The sequence below is a fragment of the Trichomonas vaginalis genome, chromosome IV (genome assembly GCF_026262505.1).
Source record: "Trichomonas vaginalis G3 chromosome IV, whole genome shotgun sequence".
In the NCBI taxonomy this organism is placed as follows: domain Eukaryota; phylum Parabasalia; order Trichomonadida; family Trichomonadidae; genus Trichomonas; species Trichomonas vaginalis.
The window spans coordinates 15,903,744-15,923,540 of record NC_067206.1 but is presented as its reverse complement, the minus strand read 5'-3'; the positions used below and the strand labels follow the sequence as shown (position 1 = coordinate 15,923,540).

At 32.1% G+C, this 19,797-nt stretch overlaps 4 protein-coding genes across 4 annotated transcripts, besides 2 other annotated features; 3 read left to right on the top strand and 1 right to left on the bottom strand.

Annotated features, from left to right (window-relative positions):
* Window positions 1–14,002: part of a mobile genetic element that runs on past the window's edge.
* Window positions 11,155–11,859, bottom strand: TVAGG3_0102550 (HNH endonuclease family; the record flags this gene model as incomplete). The annotated part of the gene is made up of 1 exon (XM_051222832.1): window positions 11,155–11,859. One exon carries the CDS (start codon window positions 11,857–11,859, stop codon window positions 11,155–11,157), a length of 705 nt encoding a protein of 234 aa, XP_051107818.1.
* Window positions 12,095–13,084, top strand: TVAGG3_0102540 (uncharacterized protein; the record flags this gene model as incomplete). Its single annotated transcript, XM_051222831.1, has 1 exon — window positions 12,095–13,084. A coding segment is annotated over one exon (990 nt), but the record flags the coding sequence as incomplete, so codon positions are not given.
* A 36-nt stretch (window positions 14,003–14,038) lies between the features above and the next one.
* Window positions 14,039–14,488, top strand: TVAGG3_0102520 (uncharacterized protein; the record flags this gene model as incomplete). The annotated part of the gene is made up of 1 exon (XM_051222830.1): window positions 14,039–14,488. One exon carries the CDS (start codon window positions 14,039–14,041, stop codon window positions 14,486–14,488), a length of 450 nt encoding a protein of 149 aa, XP_051107816.1.
* Window positions 14,489–15,152: 664 nt separating this feature from the next.
* TVAGG3_0102510 (uncharacterized protein) lies at window positions 15,153–15,431 on the top strand (the record flags this gene model as incomplete). Its single annotated transcript, XM_051222829.1, has 1 exon — window positions 15,153–15,431. One exon carries the CDS (start codon window positions 15,153–15,155, stop codon window positions 15,429–15,431), a length of 279 nt encoding a protein of 92 aa, XP_051107815.1.
* A 2,074-nt stretch (window positions 15,432–17,505) lies between these two features.
* Window positions 17,506–17,707: a mobile genetic element.
* Between the last annotated feature and the right edge of the window lie 2,090 nt (window positions 17,708–19,797).

Genomic DNA, 19,797 nt, shown 5'->3' with positions numbered 1-19,797 from the left:
TTTTGTCATGATTTCATCGTAATGAGTGTAAATGACCCAAAATATATTTTAGGTGAAGAGGTGAGATTTCACCTCTTTTTTCACCTGTTTTTTCACCCTCATGAATTTTCATGAATTTTCATGAATTTTATATATTAATGTTTTCGTTAAGCCACTTTGTGCCGTCAGTCAGTCAGTCAGTTTAGGAAAGACTTTAGAAAGTTGTTGGAAAATAAGTCCTGGGAAGAGTATTATAAGGCGTTTTGTGAAGAATATAGCAACAGTCCGAATTCCGGCGGTTGCTTTTTATACAAAATTCATGCAGGAAATTCTTGAGTTTTGGTTGAAAGAATACGGTCGAGCCAAAAGTGGCTCAACCTCAAAACAAGCATTTTATGAGCTTACTAAGGGCGTTATGAATGAATTCAAAGGTATTTACATACATCCTGACCTCGTTCATTTTGTTGCTGAATTCAGCAAAATAATGTTTCGGGTAGAAGGTAGATCTAACCCGATAACTACCCTCTTTCCTACCCTCGTGAATTTACACTAAAAATAATGTTTAGGTAGATGGTTTTTAGGTTATTCAATAATTAATTATTTTTGAAGAACTGAAGGTGTTACCATGTTACCATGTGCTACCAGGTTAATTAACTTCTCTTAAAATTACTGACAACATGACATTTGACAACACAGCAGGATTAATGCAAAAATAAATTCCAATCATACTTTATAAAACTTCATTTACAAGTATTTCATCGTAAATGTTTTGTTATGACTTCATCGAAACTAAACGTATATGTTTTGTCATGACTTCATCGTAAATGTTTTGTTATGACTTCATCGAAACTAAACGTATATGTTTTGTCATGACTTCATCGTATATGTTTTGTTATGACTTCATCGAAACTAAACGTATATGTTTTGTCATGACTTCATCGTATATGTTTTGTTATGACTTCATCGTATATGCTTTGTCAAACATAAACGTAAACACTTTGTCAAGACTTCATCGAAACTAAACATAAATGCTTTGTCATGACTTCATCGTAAACTAAACGTAAATGTTTTGTCATGATTTCTTCGTAAACTAAACGTAAATGCTTTGTCATGATTTCTTCGTAAATGTTTTGTCATGATTTCATCGAAACTAAACATAAATGCTTTGTCATGATTTCTTCGTATATGTTTTGTCAAAACTTCATCGTATATGTTTGTCAAAACTTCATCGTATATGCTTTGTAAAACTTCTTCGTATATGTTTTGTCATGACTTCTTCGTATATGCTTTGTCAAAACTTCATCGTAATGAGTGTAAATGACCCAAAAATAATGTTTCGGGTAGAAGGGTAGATCTAACCCGATAACTACCCTCTCCTACCCTCGTGAATTTACACTAAAAATAATGTTTAGGTAGATGGTTTTTAGGTTATTCAATTAATTATTTTTGAAGAACTGAAGGTGTTACCATGTTACCATGTGCTACCAGGTTAATTAACTTCTCTTAAAATTACTGACAACATGACATTTTGACAACACAGCAGGATTAATGCAAAAATAAATTCCAATCATACTTTATAAAACTTCATTTACAAGTATTTCATCGTAAATGTTTTGTTATGACTTCATCGAAACTAAACGTATATGTTTTGTCATGACTTCATCGTAAATGTTTTGTTATGACTTCATCGAAACTAAACGTATATGTTTTGTCATGACTTCATCGTATATGTTTTGTTATGACTTCATCGAAACTAAACGTATATGTTTTGTCATGACTTCATCGTATATGTTTTGTTATGACTTCATCGTATATGCTTTGTCAAACATAAACGTAAACACTTTGTCAAGACTCATCGAAACTAAACATAAATGCTTTGTCATGACTTCATCGTAAACTAAACGTAAATGTTTTGTCATGATTTCTTCGTAAACTAAACGTAAATGCTTTGTCATGATTTCTTCGTAAATGTTTTGTCATGATTTCATCGAAACTAAACATAAATGCTTTGTCATGATTTCTTCGTATATGTTTTGTCAAAACTTCATCGTATATGTTTTGTCAAAACTTCATCGTATATGCTTTGTCAAAACTTCTTCGTATATGTTTTGTCATGACTTCTTCGTATATGCTTTGTCAAAACTTCATCGTAATGAGTGTAAATGACCCAAAAATAATGTTTCGGGTAGAAGGGTAGATCTAACCCGATAACTACCCTCTTTCCTACCCTCGTGAATTTACACTAAAAATAATGTTTAGGTAGATGGTTTTTAGGTTATTCAATAATTAATTATTTTTGAAGAACTGAAGGTGTTACCATGTTACATGTGCTACCAGGTTAATTAACTTCTCTTAAAATTACTGACAACATGACATTTTGACAACACAGCAGGATTAATGCAAAAATAAATTCCAATCATACTTTATAAAACTTCATTTACAAGTATTTCATCGTAAATGTTTTGTTATGACTTCATCGAAACTAAACGTATATGTTTTGTCATGACTTCATCGTAAATGTTTTGTTATGACTTCATCGAAACTAAACGTATATGTTTTGTCATGACTTCATCGTATATGTTTTGTTATGACTTCATCGAAACTAAAACGTATATGTTTTGTCATGACTTCATCGTATATGTTTTGTTATGACTTCATCGTATATGCTTTGTCAAACATAAACGTAAACACTTTGTCAAGACTTCATCGAAACTAAACATAAATGCTTTGTCATGACTTCATCGTAAACTAAACGTAAATGTTTGTCATGATTTCTTCGTAAACTAAACGTAAATGCTTTGTCATGATTTCTTCGTAAATGTTTTGTCATGATTTCATCGAAACTAAACATAAATGCTTTGTCATGATTCTTCGTATATGTTTTGTCAAAACTTCATCGTATATGTTTTGTCAAAACTTCATCGTATATGCTTTGTCAAAACTTCTTCGTATATGTTTTGTCATGACTTCTTCGTATATGCTTTGTCAAACTTCATCGTAATGAGTGTAAATGACCAAAAATAATGTTTCGGGTAGAAGGGTAGATCTAACCCGATAACTACCCTCTTCCTACCCTCGTGAATTTACACTAAAAATAATGTTTAGGTAGATGGTTTTTAGGTTATTCAATAATTAATTATTTTTGAAGAACTGAAGGTGTTTACCATGTTACCATGTGCTACCAGGTTAATTAACTTCTCTTAAAATTACTGACAACATGACATTTTGACACACAGCAGGATTAATGCAAAAATAAATTCCAATCATACTTTATAAAACTTCATTTACAAGTATTTCATCGTAAATGTTTTTGTTATGACTTCATCGAAACTAAACGTATATGTTTTGTCATGACTTCATCGTAAATGTTTTGTTATGACTTCATCGAAACTAAACGTATATGTTTTGTCATGACTTCATCGTATATGTTTTGTTATGACTTCATCGAAACTAAACGTATATGTTTTGTCATGACTTCATCGTATATGTTTTGTTATGACTCATCGTATATGCTTTGTTCAAACATAAACGTAAACACTTTGTCAAGACTTCATCGAAACTAAACATAAATGCTTTGTCATGACTTCATCGTAATACTAAACGTAAATGTTTTGTCATGACTTCATCGTAAACTAAACGTAAATGCTTTGTCATGATTTCTTCGTAAATGTTTTGTCATGATTTCATCGAAACTAAACATAAATGCTTTTTCATGATTTCTTCGTATATGTTTTGTCAAAACTTCATCGTATATGTTTTGTCAAAACTTCATCGTATATGCTTTGTCAAAACTTCTTCGTATATGTTTTGTCATGACTTCTTCGTATATGCTTTGTCAAAACTTCATCGTAATGAGTGTAAAACTTCATCGTAATGAGTGTAAATGACCCAAAAATAATGTTTCGGGTAGAAGGGTAGATCTAACCCGATAACTACCCTCTTTCCTACCCTCGTGAATTTACACTAAAAATAATGTTTATATCAGATGAAACAGTAAAGTATTATATCTATTAAATCGTCTATGATGTAAATTGTGTATAGAATGAAATGAGGGTAGTTATCGGGTTAGATCTACCCTTCTACCCGAAACATTATTTTTGGGTCATTTACACTCATTACGATGAAGTTTTGACAAAACATTTACGTTTAAGTTCGATGAAGTCATGACAAAACATTTACGTTTAGTTTACGAAGAAGTCATAACAAAACATATACGATGAAGTCATAACAAAACATTTACGTTTAGTTTACGAAGAAGTCATAACAAAACATATACGATGATGTCATAACAAAACATTTACGTTTAAGTTCGATGAAGTCATGACAAAACATTTACGTTTAGTTTACGATGAAGTCATGACAAAACATTTACGTTTAGTTTCGATGAAGTCATAACAAAACATTTACGATGAAATACTTGTAAATGAAGTTTTATAAAGTATGATTGGAATTTATTTTTGCATTAATCCTGCTGTGTTGTCAAAATGTCATGTTGTCAGTAATTTTAAGAGAAGTTAATTAACCTGGTAGCACATGGTAACATGGTAACACCTTCAGTTCTTCAAAAATAATTAATTATTGAATAACCTAAAAACCATCTACCTAAACATTATTTTTAGTGTAAATTCACGAGGGTAGGAAAGAGGGTAGTTATCGGGTTAGATCTACCCTTCTACCCGAAACATTATTTTTGGGTCATTTACACTCATTACGATGAAGTTTTGACAAAGCATATACGAAGAAGTCATGACAAAACATATACGAAGAAGTTTTGACAAAGCATATACGATGAAGTTTTGACAAAACATATACGATGAAGTTTTGACAAAACATATACGAAGAAATCATGACAAAGCATTTATGTTTAGTTTCGATGAAATCATGACAAAACATTTACGAAGAAATCATGACAAAGCATTTACGTTTAGTTTACGAAGAAATCATGACAAAACATTTACGTTTAGTTTACGATGAAGTCATGACAAAGCATTTATGTTTAGTTTCGATGAAGTCTTGACAAAGTGTTTACGTTTATGTTTGACAAAGCATATACGATGAAGTCATAACAAAACATATACGATGAAGTCATGACAAAACATATACGTTTAGTTTCGATGAAGTCATAACAAAACATATACGATGAAGTCATGACAAAACATATACGTTTAGTTTCGATGAAGTCATAACAAAACATTTACGATGAAGTCATGACAAAACATATACGTTTAGTTTCGATGAAGTCATAACAAAACATTTACGATGAAATACTTGTAAATGAAGTTTTATAAAGTATGATTGGAATTTATTTTTGCATTAATCCTGCTGTGTTGTCAAAATGTCATGTTGTCAGTAATTTTAAGAGAAGTTAATTAACCTGGTAGCACATGGTAACATGGTAACACCTTCAGTTCTTCAAAAATAATTAATTATTGAATAACCTAAAAACCATCTACCTAAACATTATTTTTAGTGTAAATTCACGAGGGTAGGAAAGAGGGTAGTTATCGGGTTAGATCTACCCTTCTACCCGAAACATTATTTTTGGGTCATTTACACTCATTACGATGAAGTTTTGACAAAGCATATACGAAGAAGTCATGACAAAACATATACGAAGAAGTTTTGACAAAGCATATACGATGAAGTTTTGACAAAACATATACGATGAAGTTTTGACAAAACATATACGAAGAAATCATGACAAAGCATTTATGTTTAGTTTCGATGAAATCATGACAAAAATTTACGAAGAAATCATGACAAAGCATTTACGTTTAGTTTACGATGAAGTCATGACAAAGCATTTATGTTTAGTTTCGATGAAGTCTTGACAAAGTGTTTACGTTTATGTTTGACAAAGCATATACGATGAAGTCATAACAAAACATATACGATGAAGTCATGACAAAACATATACGTTTAGTTTCGATGAAGTCATAACAAAACATATACGATGAAGTCATGACAAAACATATACGTTTAGTTTCGATGAAGTCATAACAAAACATTTACGATGAAGTCATGACAAAACATATACGTTTAGTTTCGATGAAGTCATAACAAAACATTTACGATGAAATACTTGTAAATGAAGTTTTATAAAGTATGATTGGAATTTATTTTTGCATTAATCCTGCTGTGTTGTCAAAATGTCATGTTGTCAGTAATTTTAAGAGAAGTTAATTAACCTGGTAGCACATGGTAACATGGTAACACCTTCAGTTCTTCAAAAATAATTAATTATTGAATAACCTAAAAACCATCTACCTAAACATTATTTTTAGTGTAAATTCACGAGGGTAGGAAAGAGGGTAGTTATCGGGTTAGATCTACCCTTCTACCCGAAACATTATTTTTGCTGAATTCAGCAACAAAATGAACGAGGTCAGGATGTATGTAAATACCTTTGAATTCATTCATAACGCCCTTAGTAAGCTCATAAAATGCTTGTTTTGAGGTTGAGCCACTTTTGGCTCGACCGTATTCTTTCAACCAAAACTCAAGAATTTCCTGCATGAATTTTGTATAAAAAGCAACCGCCGGAATTCGGACTGTTGCTATATTCTTCACAAAACGCCTTATAATACTCTTCCCAGGACTTATTTTCCAACAACTTTCTAAAGTCTTTCCTAAACTGACTGACTGACTGACGGCACAAAGTGGCTTAACGAAAACATTAATATATAAAATTCATGAAAATTCATGAAAATTCATGAGGGTGAAAAAACAGGTGAAAAAAGAGGTGAAATCTCACCTCTTCACCTAAAATATATTTTTGGGTCATTTACACTCATTACGATGAAATCATGACAAAATATACGATGAAGTCATGACAAAGTGTTTACGTTTAGTTTCGATGAAATCATGACAAAATATTTATGTTTAAGTTCGACAAAGCATATACGATGAAGTCATAACAAAGCATATACGATGAAATCATAACAAAGCATATACGATGAAATCATGACAAAGCATATACGATGAAGTCATGACAAAACATTTACGAAATCATTAATGAAAACATTAACGTAAACATAAACGATAAAATTTATTTCCTGGACTGTTGTCAAAATGTCATGTTGTCAGTAATTTTAAGAGAAGTTAAATAACCTGGTGACATGGTGACGTGGTGACACTGAAAACATTTACGTTTAAGTTCGACAAAGCATTTACGATGAAATCATGACAAAACATATACGAAGAAATCATGACAAAACATTTACGTTTAGTTTCGATGAAATCATAACAAAACATTTACGTTTAGTTTCGATGAAGTTTTGACAAAGCATATACGATGAAGTCATAACAAAACATATACGAAGAAATCATGACAAAACATTTACGATGAAGTCATAACAAAACATTTACGATGAAGTCATGACAAAACATTTACGATGAAATCATGACAAAACATATACGATGAAGTCATGACAAAACATTTACGATGAAATCATGACAAAACATATACGATGAAGTTTTGACAAAACATTTACGATGAAATCATAACAAAACATATACGAAGAAATCATGACAAAGCATTTATGTTTAGTTTCGATGAAATCATGACAAAACATTTACGAAGAAATCATGACAAAGCATTTACGTTTAGTTTACGAAGAAATCATGACAAAGCATTTACGTTTAGTTTACGATGAAGTCATGACAAAGCATTTATGTTTAGTTTCGATGAAGTCTTGACAAAGTGTTTACGTTTATGTTTGACAAAGCATATACGATGAAGTCATAACAAAACATATACGATGAAGTCATGACAAAACATATACGTTTAGTTTCGATGAAGTCATAACAAAACATATACGATGAAGTCATGACAAAACATATACGTTTAGTTTCGATGAAGTCATAACAAAACATTTACGATGAAGTCATGACAAAACATATACGTTTAGTTTCGATGAAGTCATAACAAAACATTTACGATGAAATACTTGTAAATGAAGTTTTATAAAGTATGATTGGAATTTATTTTTGCATTAATCCTGCTGTGTTGTCAAAATGTCATGTTGTCAGTAATTTTAAGAGAAGTTAATTAACCTGGTAGCACATGGTAACATGGTAACACCTTCAGTTCTTCAAAAATAATTAATTATTGAATAACCTAAAAACCATCTACCTAAACATTATTTTTAGTGTAAATTCACGAGGGTAGGAAAGAGGGTAGTTATCGGGTTAGATCTACCTTCTACCCGAAACATTATTTTTGGGTCATTTACACTCATTACGATGAAGTTTTGACAAAGCATATACGAAGAAGTCATGACAAAAATATACGAAGAAGTTTTGACAAAGCATATACGATGAAGTTTTGACAAAACATATACGATGAAGTTTTGACAAAACATATACGAAGAAATCATGACAAAGCATTTATGTTTAGTTTCGATGAAATCATGACAAAACATTTACGAAGAAATCATGACAAAGCATTTACGTTTAGTTTACGAAGAAATCATGACAAAACATTTACGTTTAGTTTACGATGAAGTCATGACAAAGCATTTATGTTTAGTTTCGATGAAGTCTTGACAAAGTGTTTACGTTTATGTTTGACAAAGCATATACGATGAAGTCATAACAAAACATATACGATGAAGTCATGACAAAACATATACGTTTAGTTTCGATGAAGTCATAACAAAACATATACGATGAAGTCATGACAAAACATATACGTTTAGTTTCGATGAAGTCATAACAAAACATTTACGATGAAGTCATGACAAAACATATACGTTTAGTTTCGATGAAGTCATAACAAAACATTTACGATGAAATACTTGTAAATGAAGTTTTATAAAGTATGATTGGAATTTATTTTTGCATTAATCCTGCTGTGTTGTCAAAATGTCATGTTGTCAGTAATTTTAAGAGAAGTTAATTAACCTGGTAGCACATGGTAACATGGTAACACCTTCAGTTCTTCAAAAATAATTAATTATTGAATAACCTAAAAACCATCTACCTAAACATTATTTTTAGTGTAAATTCACGAGGGTAGGAAAGAGGGTAGTTATCGGGTTAGATCTACCCTTCTACCCGAAACATTATTTTTGGGTCATTTACACTCATTACGATGAAGTTTTGACAAAGCATATACGAAGAAGTCATGACAAAACATATACGAAGAAGTTTTGACAAAGCATATACGATGAAGTTTTGACAAAACATATACGATGAAGTTTTGACAAAACATATACGAAGAAATCATGACAAAGCATTTATGTTTAGTTTCGATGAAATCATGACAAAACATTTACGAAGAAATCATGACAAAGCATTTACGTTTAGTTTACGATGAAGTCATGACAAAGCATTTATGTTTAGTTTCGATGAAGTCTTGACAAAGTGTTTACGTTTATGTTTGACAAAGCATATACGATGAAGTCATAACAAAACATATACGATGAAGTCATGACAAAACATATACGTTTAGTTTCGATGAAGTCATAACAAAACATATACGATGAAGTCATGACAAAACATATACGTTTAGTTTCGATGAAGTCATAACAAAACATTTACGATGAAGTCATGACAAAACATATACGTTTAGTTTCGATGAAGTCATAACAAAACATTTACGATGAAATACTTGTAAATGAAGTTTTATAAAGTATGATTGGAATTTATTTTTGCATTAATCCTGCTGTGTTGTCAAAATGTCATGTTGTCAGTAATTTTAAGAGAAGTTAATTAACCTGGTAGCACATGGTAACATGGTAACACCTTCAGTTCTTCAAAAATAATTAATTATTGAATAACCTAAAAACCATCTACCTAAACATTATTTTTAGTGTAAATTCACGAGGGTAGGAAAGAGGGTAGTTATCGGGTTAGATCTACCCTTCTACCCGAAACATTATTTTTGCTGAATTCAGCAACAAAATGAACGAGGTCAGGATGTATGTAAATACCTTTGAATTCATTCATAACGCCCTTAGTAAGCTCATAAAATGCTTGTTTTGAGGTTGAGCCACTTTTGGCTCGACCGTATTCTTTCAACCAAAACTCAAGAATTTCCTGCATGAATTTTGTATAAAAAGCAACCGCCGGAATTCGGACTGTTGCTATATTCTTCACAAAACGCCTTATAATACTCTTCCCAGGACTTATTTTCCAACAACTTTCTAAAGTCTTTCCTAAACTGACTGACTGACTGACGGCACAAAGTGGCTTAACGAAAACATTAATATATAAAATTCATGAAAATTCATGAAAATTCATGAGGGTGAAAAAACAGGTGAAAAAAGAGGTGAAATCTCACCTCTTCACCTAAAATATATTTTTGGGTCATTTACACTCATTACGATGAAATCATGACAAAACATATACGATGAAGTCATGACAAAGTGTTTACGTTTAGTTTCGATGAAATCATGACAAAATATTTATGTTTAAGTTCGACAAAGCATATACGATGAAGTCATAACAAAGCATATACGATGAAATCATAACAAAGCATATACGATGAAATCATGACAAAGCATATACGATGAAGTCATGACAAAACATTTACGAAATCATTAATGAAAACATTAACGTAAACATAAACGATAAAATTTATTTCCTGGACTGTTGTCAAAATGTCATGTTGTCAGTAATTTTAAGAGAAGTTAAATAACCTGGTGACATGGTGACGTGGTGACACTGAAAACATTTACGTTTAAGTTCGACAAAGCATTTACGATGAAATCATGACAAAACATATACGAAGAAATCATGACAAAACATTTACGTTTAGTTTCGATGAAATCATAACAAAACATTTACGTTTAGTTTCGATGAAGTTTTGACAAAGCATATACGATGAAGTCATAACAAAACATATACGAAGAAATCATGACAAAACATTTACGATGAAGTCATAACAAAACATTTACGATGAAGTCATGACAAAACATTTACGATGAAATCATGACAAAACATATACGATGAAGTCATGACAAAACATTTACGATGAAATCATGACAAAACATATACGATGAAGTTTTGACAAAACATTTACGATGAAATCATAACAAAACATATACGAAGAAATCATGACAAAACATTTACGTTTAGTTTCGATGAAGTTAGTGTCTATGTTATAAAGTAATGTTAGTCATGAATGTTTGTCCTAAGTGTTGGCGTTAGTGTTGAAAAATAATGTTTGTCCTACATGAAGCCGTACAAGCGTTTGAATTTGTTTATGAATAAAATTACACTCTTGTTTTCTGTATCTATCATACAAACATAAGCAGCACCTGTTTTTGTAAAGTTTATATGAAGTTTTCGATAGTTAGGACCTGTATAATAATAGAATGCGTCTTCATTCTCAACATAGTAGTAGAACTCAAACGAATGCTTACCATAATCTGTTATTTCAACAGCTTCGTCAGATATTTCATCAACGAACTCATAAACTATATCGCCATACTTGCTTTTATTTCTATTGTTTTCAGATCTAGAACACCAACGAAGGTTTGAGATTCTGTTGTCCGTTCTATCATGATTTATATGGTCTATTTCTTTCAAATTGTTTGGATTTTCAATCCACTGTTCTGCAATAATTCTATGCTTTAAATGCATTTTGTTGTTTAAACTAAGCACAATATAACCATAATTATTTAAGCATTCACTCATAATATGTTTGTCTTTCTTTCGACGAATAGTAAAAGGATATGTCGTACAAATCTCATAATCTTCATGATTTCTCAATGTTTCCCATTGAGTTTGTTCCCCACTAACGTTCTCATTGACGTCTTCAATATCTTCTTCCTCACTGAACTCGTCAATATTTTCACTAGCTCCTTCTGTAATGTTTTCATCGGCATTGTCATTGACTTCTTCTGTAATGTTAGATGTTGTTGTTTCGCTCATGTTATTTCACTAATGTTAAAAAGTTATGTTGTACGAATTTTGAACAGAATTTAGAGCAGTTATGAAACAATGAAGTATTTTTACGCTATTGAAAGGAACTATGAGAGTGAAGTACATGACAGCAATGACAAAAGGAACTAATATCAAACCTAATGAAATCGCTCACGAGGACATAGAGCTTAACAAGTATTTTGTGGAGTATCTTATAAGTGAAGAGTATGTAAGACCTTACTTCATGTTTGACAGCATGAATGAGGATGTTATTTCATGGTTAAAGAATATAAGCAATGTTTTCGGTAAGTACGTCATAGATGACAAAGGTCTTGTTGTATTTTATGAGACAGCAATACGAACACAGGAACTAATGGATATTATGCACTCAACAGCAAAGAAAGGATTTAGTACTATTGGCATGAATGAACATTGCAGGAATGACATATACAACCTATGCTCACGAAAGCCTTACACAAAAGCAATACAAATGATAGAACATAAGTGTCTAAGGTCAGCAAATGAAATCATTACTGTCAGTGGTTATGAAAGAACTGTTAGCAAAGATGAGTGGAAACAGCTATTCATATTAAGGAAGGACGTTGCTGAACTAGTTAAACCTGTTGCACAAACATTGTTTCAGATAAGACCAGCAATGACTAAGAACCCTTTGACCTTAGTCAATGAGACCATAGAGGTTGAAGATAATGACATGAAAGAACTAGGAATGAATGAGAGAAGTTGTGAAGGATGTTTGAGTCAAAACACATGGTTCTTCAGAGCTGTTAAGAAACTTAGTAAAGAACGACAGAAATATTTTATAGAGAAGTATTGCAAAGGATGTGTAAATGAATTGCTTGAAATAGAACTTAGAGACACTTTCACACTAAAGGACTTGAGGAGAAATAAGTACATGAGTGAAGAAGGTATTGACATAGCTAGTGTTATAAATGACTTAAGAAGATGTGTTGTCGTTATTGACGGAGCATGTATGACATATCTAGTGAAAGATTATGATGGAATACGAGACACAACAACACTTGTGTCAGTAGATAGCAAGGAATTTAATAAGCTCATGAAGAGTGTTTATGTAGGACGTATTGAAGAGAAGGATGTGAACGCACTGATGATTTATGAAGCGGGTCAGAACAAGAACTATCTTATGAAGTCAGGCATGAGATTCTTTGACGAAAGAGATGACATTTACAGCTATTTCAGAGGATATGAGTATGAGGTACTGAATGAAGTAGATGAATGCATTATTGAAGGATATTTGAAACATGTTCACGATGTCATATGTAATGAGGATGAAGAGCTTTATGAGTATGTTTTGAACTGGTTCGCCTACATCGTTCAAAATCCTTGTGGAAAGACTGGAACAGTACTTTTGTTAACAGGAAAGCAAGGAACTGGTAAGAATGTACTTAGTAATGTTCTATGCGAGCTCATTAGCAAGTACGCCAACAATAATATAACGGCAATAGAGAATGTGGTTGGTAGATTCAATGCTGCTATTGAGAACATGAAGCTCATCGTATGCAATGAACTAAGCTCATGCGATACGTCTAAGGTCATGAACCACGACGCACTAAAGTCAATAGTAACAGAGACTCAGTTGGACTTAAATCAGAAGTGTCAGCCAGTAAGAAAGATAGAGAATGTTTGTAATATCATCATGATATCTAACAACTTCAACTCAGTAAAGATTGACAAAGACGACAGAAGATTTGTTGTCATTGACGTAAGCAGCAGATACAAAGGAAATTACGAATATTTCTCAAATCTCATTGAAAGCTTTAATGAAGAGTTTTATTCAAACTTACTGACGTACTTCATGAAGAAAGATTTAAGTGAATTTGATGTAAGGAAGATACCATTCACCAGGGCTAAACAAGAACTCATCGAAATGAACAAAACACCTTACCAAATGTTTTACGAGGAGTTCTATGAAAAGTTTGTATCCGGATGGAATTGTACAGAGTGCTACAGAAGATATAAAGAATTTGCGAAGGAGAATGAATTCTTTGCATGTAGTTCAAATGTATTTGGCGGCAAGATGAGAGAATTTGTGAAGAGAAGTAGAAAGCGAGACGGTTCTGCAAGAAGTTATATTTACGAAGCAAGTATGATATTAGAAGGTCGTGGAAAGAAAGAAACAGTGAATTATGAGGAAGTGCTTGAAAAATTCATGGAGTACATGGGAAGCAATATAACATACAACAAAGACATATACAGTGAGTTTAAGTACTACTGTGAACAGCATGAGATTGAAGTAATGAGTAAAGGAGACTTTGAAACGCTTATGAAAGACAGTAAGGAGGTCGTTCATGAGAACAGTGTTGAAATAGTTCATGAGAACAGTGAGGAGGTCATACATGAATGCAATGATGAAATAGTTCACGATGTCGTTCGTGAAGAAGCCATTGCAACAAAGAATGATATAAAGGATTTCATAGAACTTAACAAGGAGGAGTTTAAAGAAGGCTATGAAGTGAAAAGATGTGAAGAAGATTTCTTGGCGTATTTGAAGAAAAAGAGACTAAAGCCAATGGCTCAAAATAAGTTTCAATCGATGTTTGAAAAGAAACGTTTGAGCTATGGTGGTGTAAGAAGCACATATTACTTTGTTAAGAAGTGAGGACATTTATTTTTGTCGTTAGTGTTGGAGTTTGTGTTTGTTGTTAGTGTTTGTCATTTGTGCTGAAGTTAGTACTTGATGCTAGTGTTGGAGTTTGTGTTTGTTGTTAGTGTTTGTCATTTGTGCTGAAGTTAGTACTTGATGTTAGTGTTGGAGTTTGTGTTTGTTGTTAGTGAGAGAATAAATTAAATCATGAACTTTGCCATGGCCTCTGTCCCTAGTAGTTTTCATTAAGTTCTGGAAATAATGAAAGTCATAAACTTTGCCATGGTCTCTGTCCCTAGTAGTTTTCATTATCTCACAGAGTTAATGAAAGTCATACTTTCTATCAGATGAAGCATGCAGATGAACATAATGAAAGTTAGTGGGTTTGCCACGAGTTATGAATAAAATATTGGCATATTAGATGAGATAGCTGATGAAACAGATGAAGATAAATTAAATCTTGGACTTTGCCACACTCTGTCCCTAGTTCCTCAAAATCCTTGACAACGTTGCTTAGAAATTTTGGTTCAAAACCTCATCTGATTTTAATCTGTTATGCTACCTGTTAAGTTTCGCGAGATTATAAATGTCATGGAGTTATATAAAAAGGAGGGCAGCTAGGGACACTGGAAGTACTTGTAAGGCTATCTGTTAAGATTGTATGAAATACTAAAAAGTCATGAAATCCATTATCGCTGTGCTAGCTTCACCTTTGATTGAAATGACGACTAAAGTCACTGAAGCAATGAAACAAAAGTTTTTGGTAGAATACATTAAATCAGGAACTATTCCAGAAGGTTTTTACATTCATATTATGAAGGATGGTAGAGTTCAGTTTAGAAAGATAAAGCAACCATTAGATAAAGAAGGAATTTTGAGAAAGATTAAACTTCATGAGGACAACATTGCTGAACTTAAGAAGAAGCTAGAAGAGTTGGAGAAAGGAAGAGAGTTATAAAGCAATGAATTCAACAGGGTAGAAATGAGGTTAGAAATCGGGTTAGATCTAACCTTCTACCCTAAATTTATTTTTGTGCTATGTTTTCATACGTGTGAGGGTGGTGATATCATTAATTTTTAAGTTTATTTTTTATTTTATTTTTATTTTATTTTTATATAAATGACGAAAACTATTGAGATAACAAACTACAACGATCATGAGTTCAAGAATTTGTTCTTCGTTCCTCGTGAAAATACATTCTATCAGATACGAGGGAGAAAGGGTAAAGTTAGTTTGAGCGTTTATGACAACAAACATAATGGGAGATATATAAAAGCAATAGATACAAACGGTAAGCGTGTTTCATTAGCTTTGTCAAAACTTACTAACATTTATTTTGACAGTGACTTTGACTCTGACGATTGGAGCGACAGCAGCGATACTGAAGAATATGAACTATTGTGTGAAGCACAGCAATGGGAAGAGTTGCAATACTTTTGTAAGTGAGAACATTAGTTGGAACGTTAGTGAGAACGTTTATTTTTTCATTAGTGAAGTCTTTAGCGAAAATGTTAGTGAGGTGAAGTGGTTGGCGGCTTTGTAAATATTTAGGTTAAGTTAGTGTTTGTGTTTGTGTTGTAAAATATACGTTAGTGGTTTTGTAAAGTGTCAAACCGTTATCTTGGGTAAGGTGGAACGCAGTGCCGCCGTACCCAAGATAGGGATACTAACTATTTGGCGTCTCTCATCTTGAAAGATTCGATCCAGGTCATGTATCAAAAAATATCTCAAAAGATTTTACAAAGTTCTCAGCTTCTCATAAGACAGTTGAAGTTTTCAACGACAAGACTCAGAAGATTGAAAAAATAGAGAGACCTTTCTGGGGTCTGAATGCAAGCCTAAGTATGTGGCTTTGGTCATGTTTTGCCGAAGAAAATATTGACAAACGTACGAAAATGTGGGAGAATTGTGTCTACCATTACGTAGGCAATCATTCTTTTTGCGAACCGCACAATTACAAATGCTTTGAATGGCAAAAAGGTGCCAATTCGATCCAACTTCAATTCATGCTCTATGACTTGGTTCACAAATGGACACCCATAGTTTCCAAAGTTTCTTCCATTGGATCTACCTGCATGAATGAAGCGTTTAACTCCAAAATTGCATGCTATTTGGACAAAATCAAGAGCCTGGAAGAACATTAACATTAGAGTTAACGTTGCAATCTTAGAATGAATGATCCAGAGCATTTTCTCGGAGATATACAAAAAGCATTACATCTTCCCCCACTTCCAGAAGATTGTGTCAAATCATTTGAAGAGAATTGTTACTCCAAAATGATATTGAAACAAAAAACTGTTACAAAAGGTTCTAAAAAACAAAACAAATACAAAAAATCCATTCAGAGTGTACCAGGAGGAGAATATCAAGTTTTCAAGTCCGAATGGGAATCAGAAGACGAAGACATTGATGACTTTGATTAACGAAAATTACATTTTATTTATTGTTTTTGTTTTTAATTAAATTACCCAGATTTTTCCTATCGTTGGGAGTAGCTATTAAATAGAACCACCAAGGGTATTTTTCGAACTGCCGGTGTAGTGGAAACATCCGACATAATGATTCATTATGCCAAGGTTTGATTCCCATTTAACCAATTTTTTTCTTTTTTGGATCATGAATTTTTTTTTTGGGTCACTATAAGATTTGTTTCATGTTCTAAATCTGCTGCATATGTAATCTATTTTTATTTACCTATTTTTTAAAAATCTATTGGATTGCCAAATTTGAATATATTTAAAATCATAAAAATCCAAAAAAACTATAAATATATGTTTTATGTATAGTGCCGATACTCAAATATCAGATTACTTAGATCCATGAATAATATCCGAATTTTTTTCTTAAAATTAAACTTCAAAACTTCTTGCAATCTTATTCTTAATCAATTGTAAATTTTTAAAACCATTTTTTAAAATAATTTTGCGTAAATTTTATTCTCATGTTGTTTTAATCGAAAATTGATACATTTTCAAAAAAATAATATTGACTTATGAAATTCATTTTTAAGGTGAAATAGTATTGTTTTTATTAAAGTATATTAGGGCTGTACAAGATTTAAAAAAACATTGCCGGGTTACCGTAGAGGCCTAAAAAAATCGCGCCTCGGCGGCAAGCCGCCTCGGCATTAAGAATGCGCATCTAAATTTTTATATGTCCTTCTTTCTTTCATTTTTCCCTTCCCTTCCTTTTCTTTTTCTTTTTTTCCCTCCTCTTGCTCTCATTTACCTTTTTTTCCTTTTCTCATCATTTTTCAAAATTTAAAATTTTTATCAAAAATCTTGCCTATAAAAGCAGATTATGGAACCTTTTAATGCCTCTTAATCAATATTATACAGCATAAAGCATATTAAATGAAAGTAATTACGTATAAATTTATTTTATTATCTTATTTATTAATTCTTTAGCATGTATTGTTTAATATTAACTTTTCTGTACATTAAATATGATATCTCCAAAGTATGAATGCCTTGTAACGAAACGAAAACTTAATTTTATGTTGAATATTTGTCACAAACATTAGATTATTAAAATATATGTTGGATATCCCTTAGTATGAGACTTCATGACTCTTGTTGTCTAACGTGAGCTTTGGATTGCAAGCTTGCTACAGCACATAAGTATTCTGTGGTTAAAAAAACCACATGAGCTTTAAAAACTATAAAACCAAAAATAATTGTTATAATTTAAATGAAGAAGTAATTTAAAACGATTTTATTTATGATCAAATTTTATATATTTTTTTGGATCAAATCCATTTTAATAGAATTTATATACTATTCATCTATTAGTAAACACTACCGTATATTATTTTTTAAGCTATCTTATTTTTTGAACTTTTATTCAAATCTTTGGTCGCAAGAAGAATTGCATGATAAATAAAAACATTTAATCAAAGTCAATTTTATTTTTCATATTCAAATGGACTGAGTGTTAACATTTAAACATTTTTTGCTAATTGTCGTCAAAAATTAGGCGTAAAGCAAAAGTTGATATTTCATATGGTTTTGATAGATAAGCATTATATTCCCACTCATTATATTCGTAAATTTTGAGGTTTATCCTTCGCTTTTAAGATCATTGAATTTGATTTTTATATAAAATAGTTATATATTAGAAAATAACCTAATATGTTTCAGGTGTCGACAAACCATATGCTCTTGGTGTCTCAGTTGCATTGTAGGAAAACCAATCTAAGTAGACTTAAACCAACCACACGGTAGAGTGAGTATGATTGAAATGCCATACTGGACGACAAGTACAGACGACTTGCTTCCATGCCGAGAGACAAGTTTTATCAACTTATTTACAATAGCCGTATAAACAAAAAGGTTTGGGAACCTTCCCCTGAAGAAATGAGAAAACAACCCTGACTAGAGAAAGCACATAACCGATTTAATTAGTTTAGCTCATAAAGAACAAACAAGAAGAATGCGCAGGCTGTCAAACTTCAGAAAAGGTGACAAAGTAAAATAGAAATACCTCACACGCCGGACCCCTATAAAGCATACTACATTGACTCTGACAACAAATGGGATACTCGACAGTTACTCCATCGTGTTCGTAAAAATAAACGAAAAGTGACAAGAGAATACTTATGAGTTTTAGGCAAAACATTGCAAAATCCTCCCTCGCAGCGATAGATAAAAATATATCCCTCTCTCTCCCACTTGTCAAGCTTTTCATGGTGGGTTACTTATCAAAGACAGTCCTCAACAAATAAAAGACAACTCCTGACGATATGGTCAAAGAGAGTTGGAAGAATTGACGAGCTACGCATTTCCTATACCATGCGCAAACTGTCATGTAATGGTGCATGGTAGTCTTTACTTTGTCCCGTTGTTTTCGTTTACCTGAAACGCATGTGTTATTGGTTCCATCTCCCTGAGTGTCACCCAGAAAGCAATTTATAGCAAACTGAACGTCGTTCTTTACTTCATATCACTTACCTTTTTCCAGCTGACCAATCCAAATTGTATGCTTATGCCAACCTGCTTGATGATGTACTCTAAATCAAATGACTTGTATGGACTGTGTTGTGCAGGTTATAGTATATTCACATCTGAAATCGGTTTACTTCACTGTTGTTCCTTTGAAGAGTTTGCACAGTACAAAAAACCGTGTCAGACTATTTGAGTCCAGTTCCACACAACCAGAACTGTTTCTGGATTTGTTGGTTCTGACGTATAAATAGAGGCTTTCCTATAGGATATAATGTTGAAGTATTTCTGTCTTTTAATGTTTGAAGGCGTGCGTGTGTTAGTTCTGCTTTCCTTGTCATATAAATCTTGAGCAGTGAATTTAGGTATTATCATTCATCCTT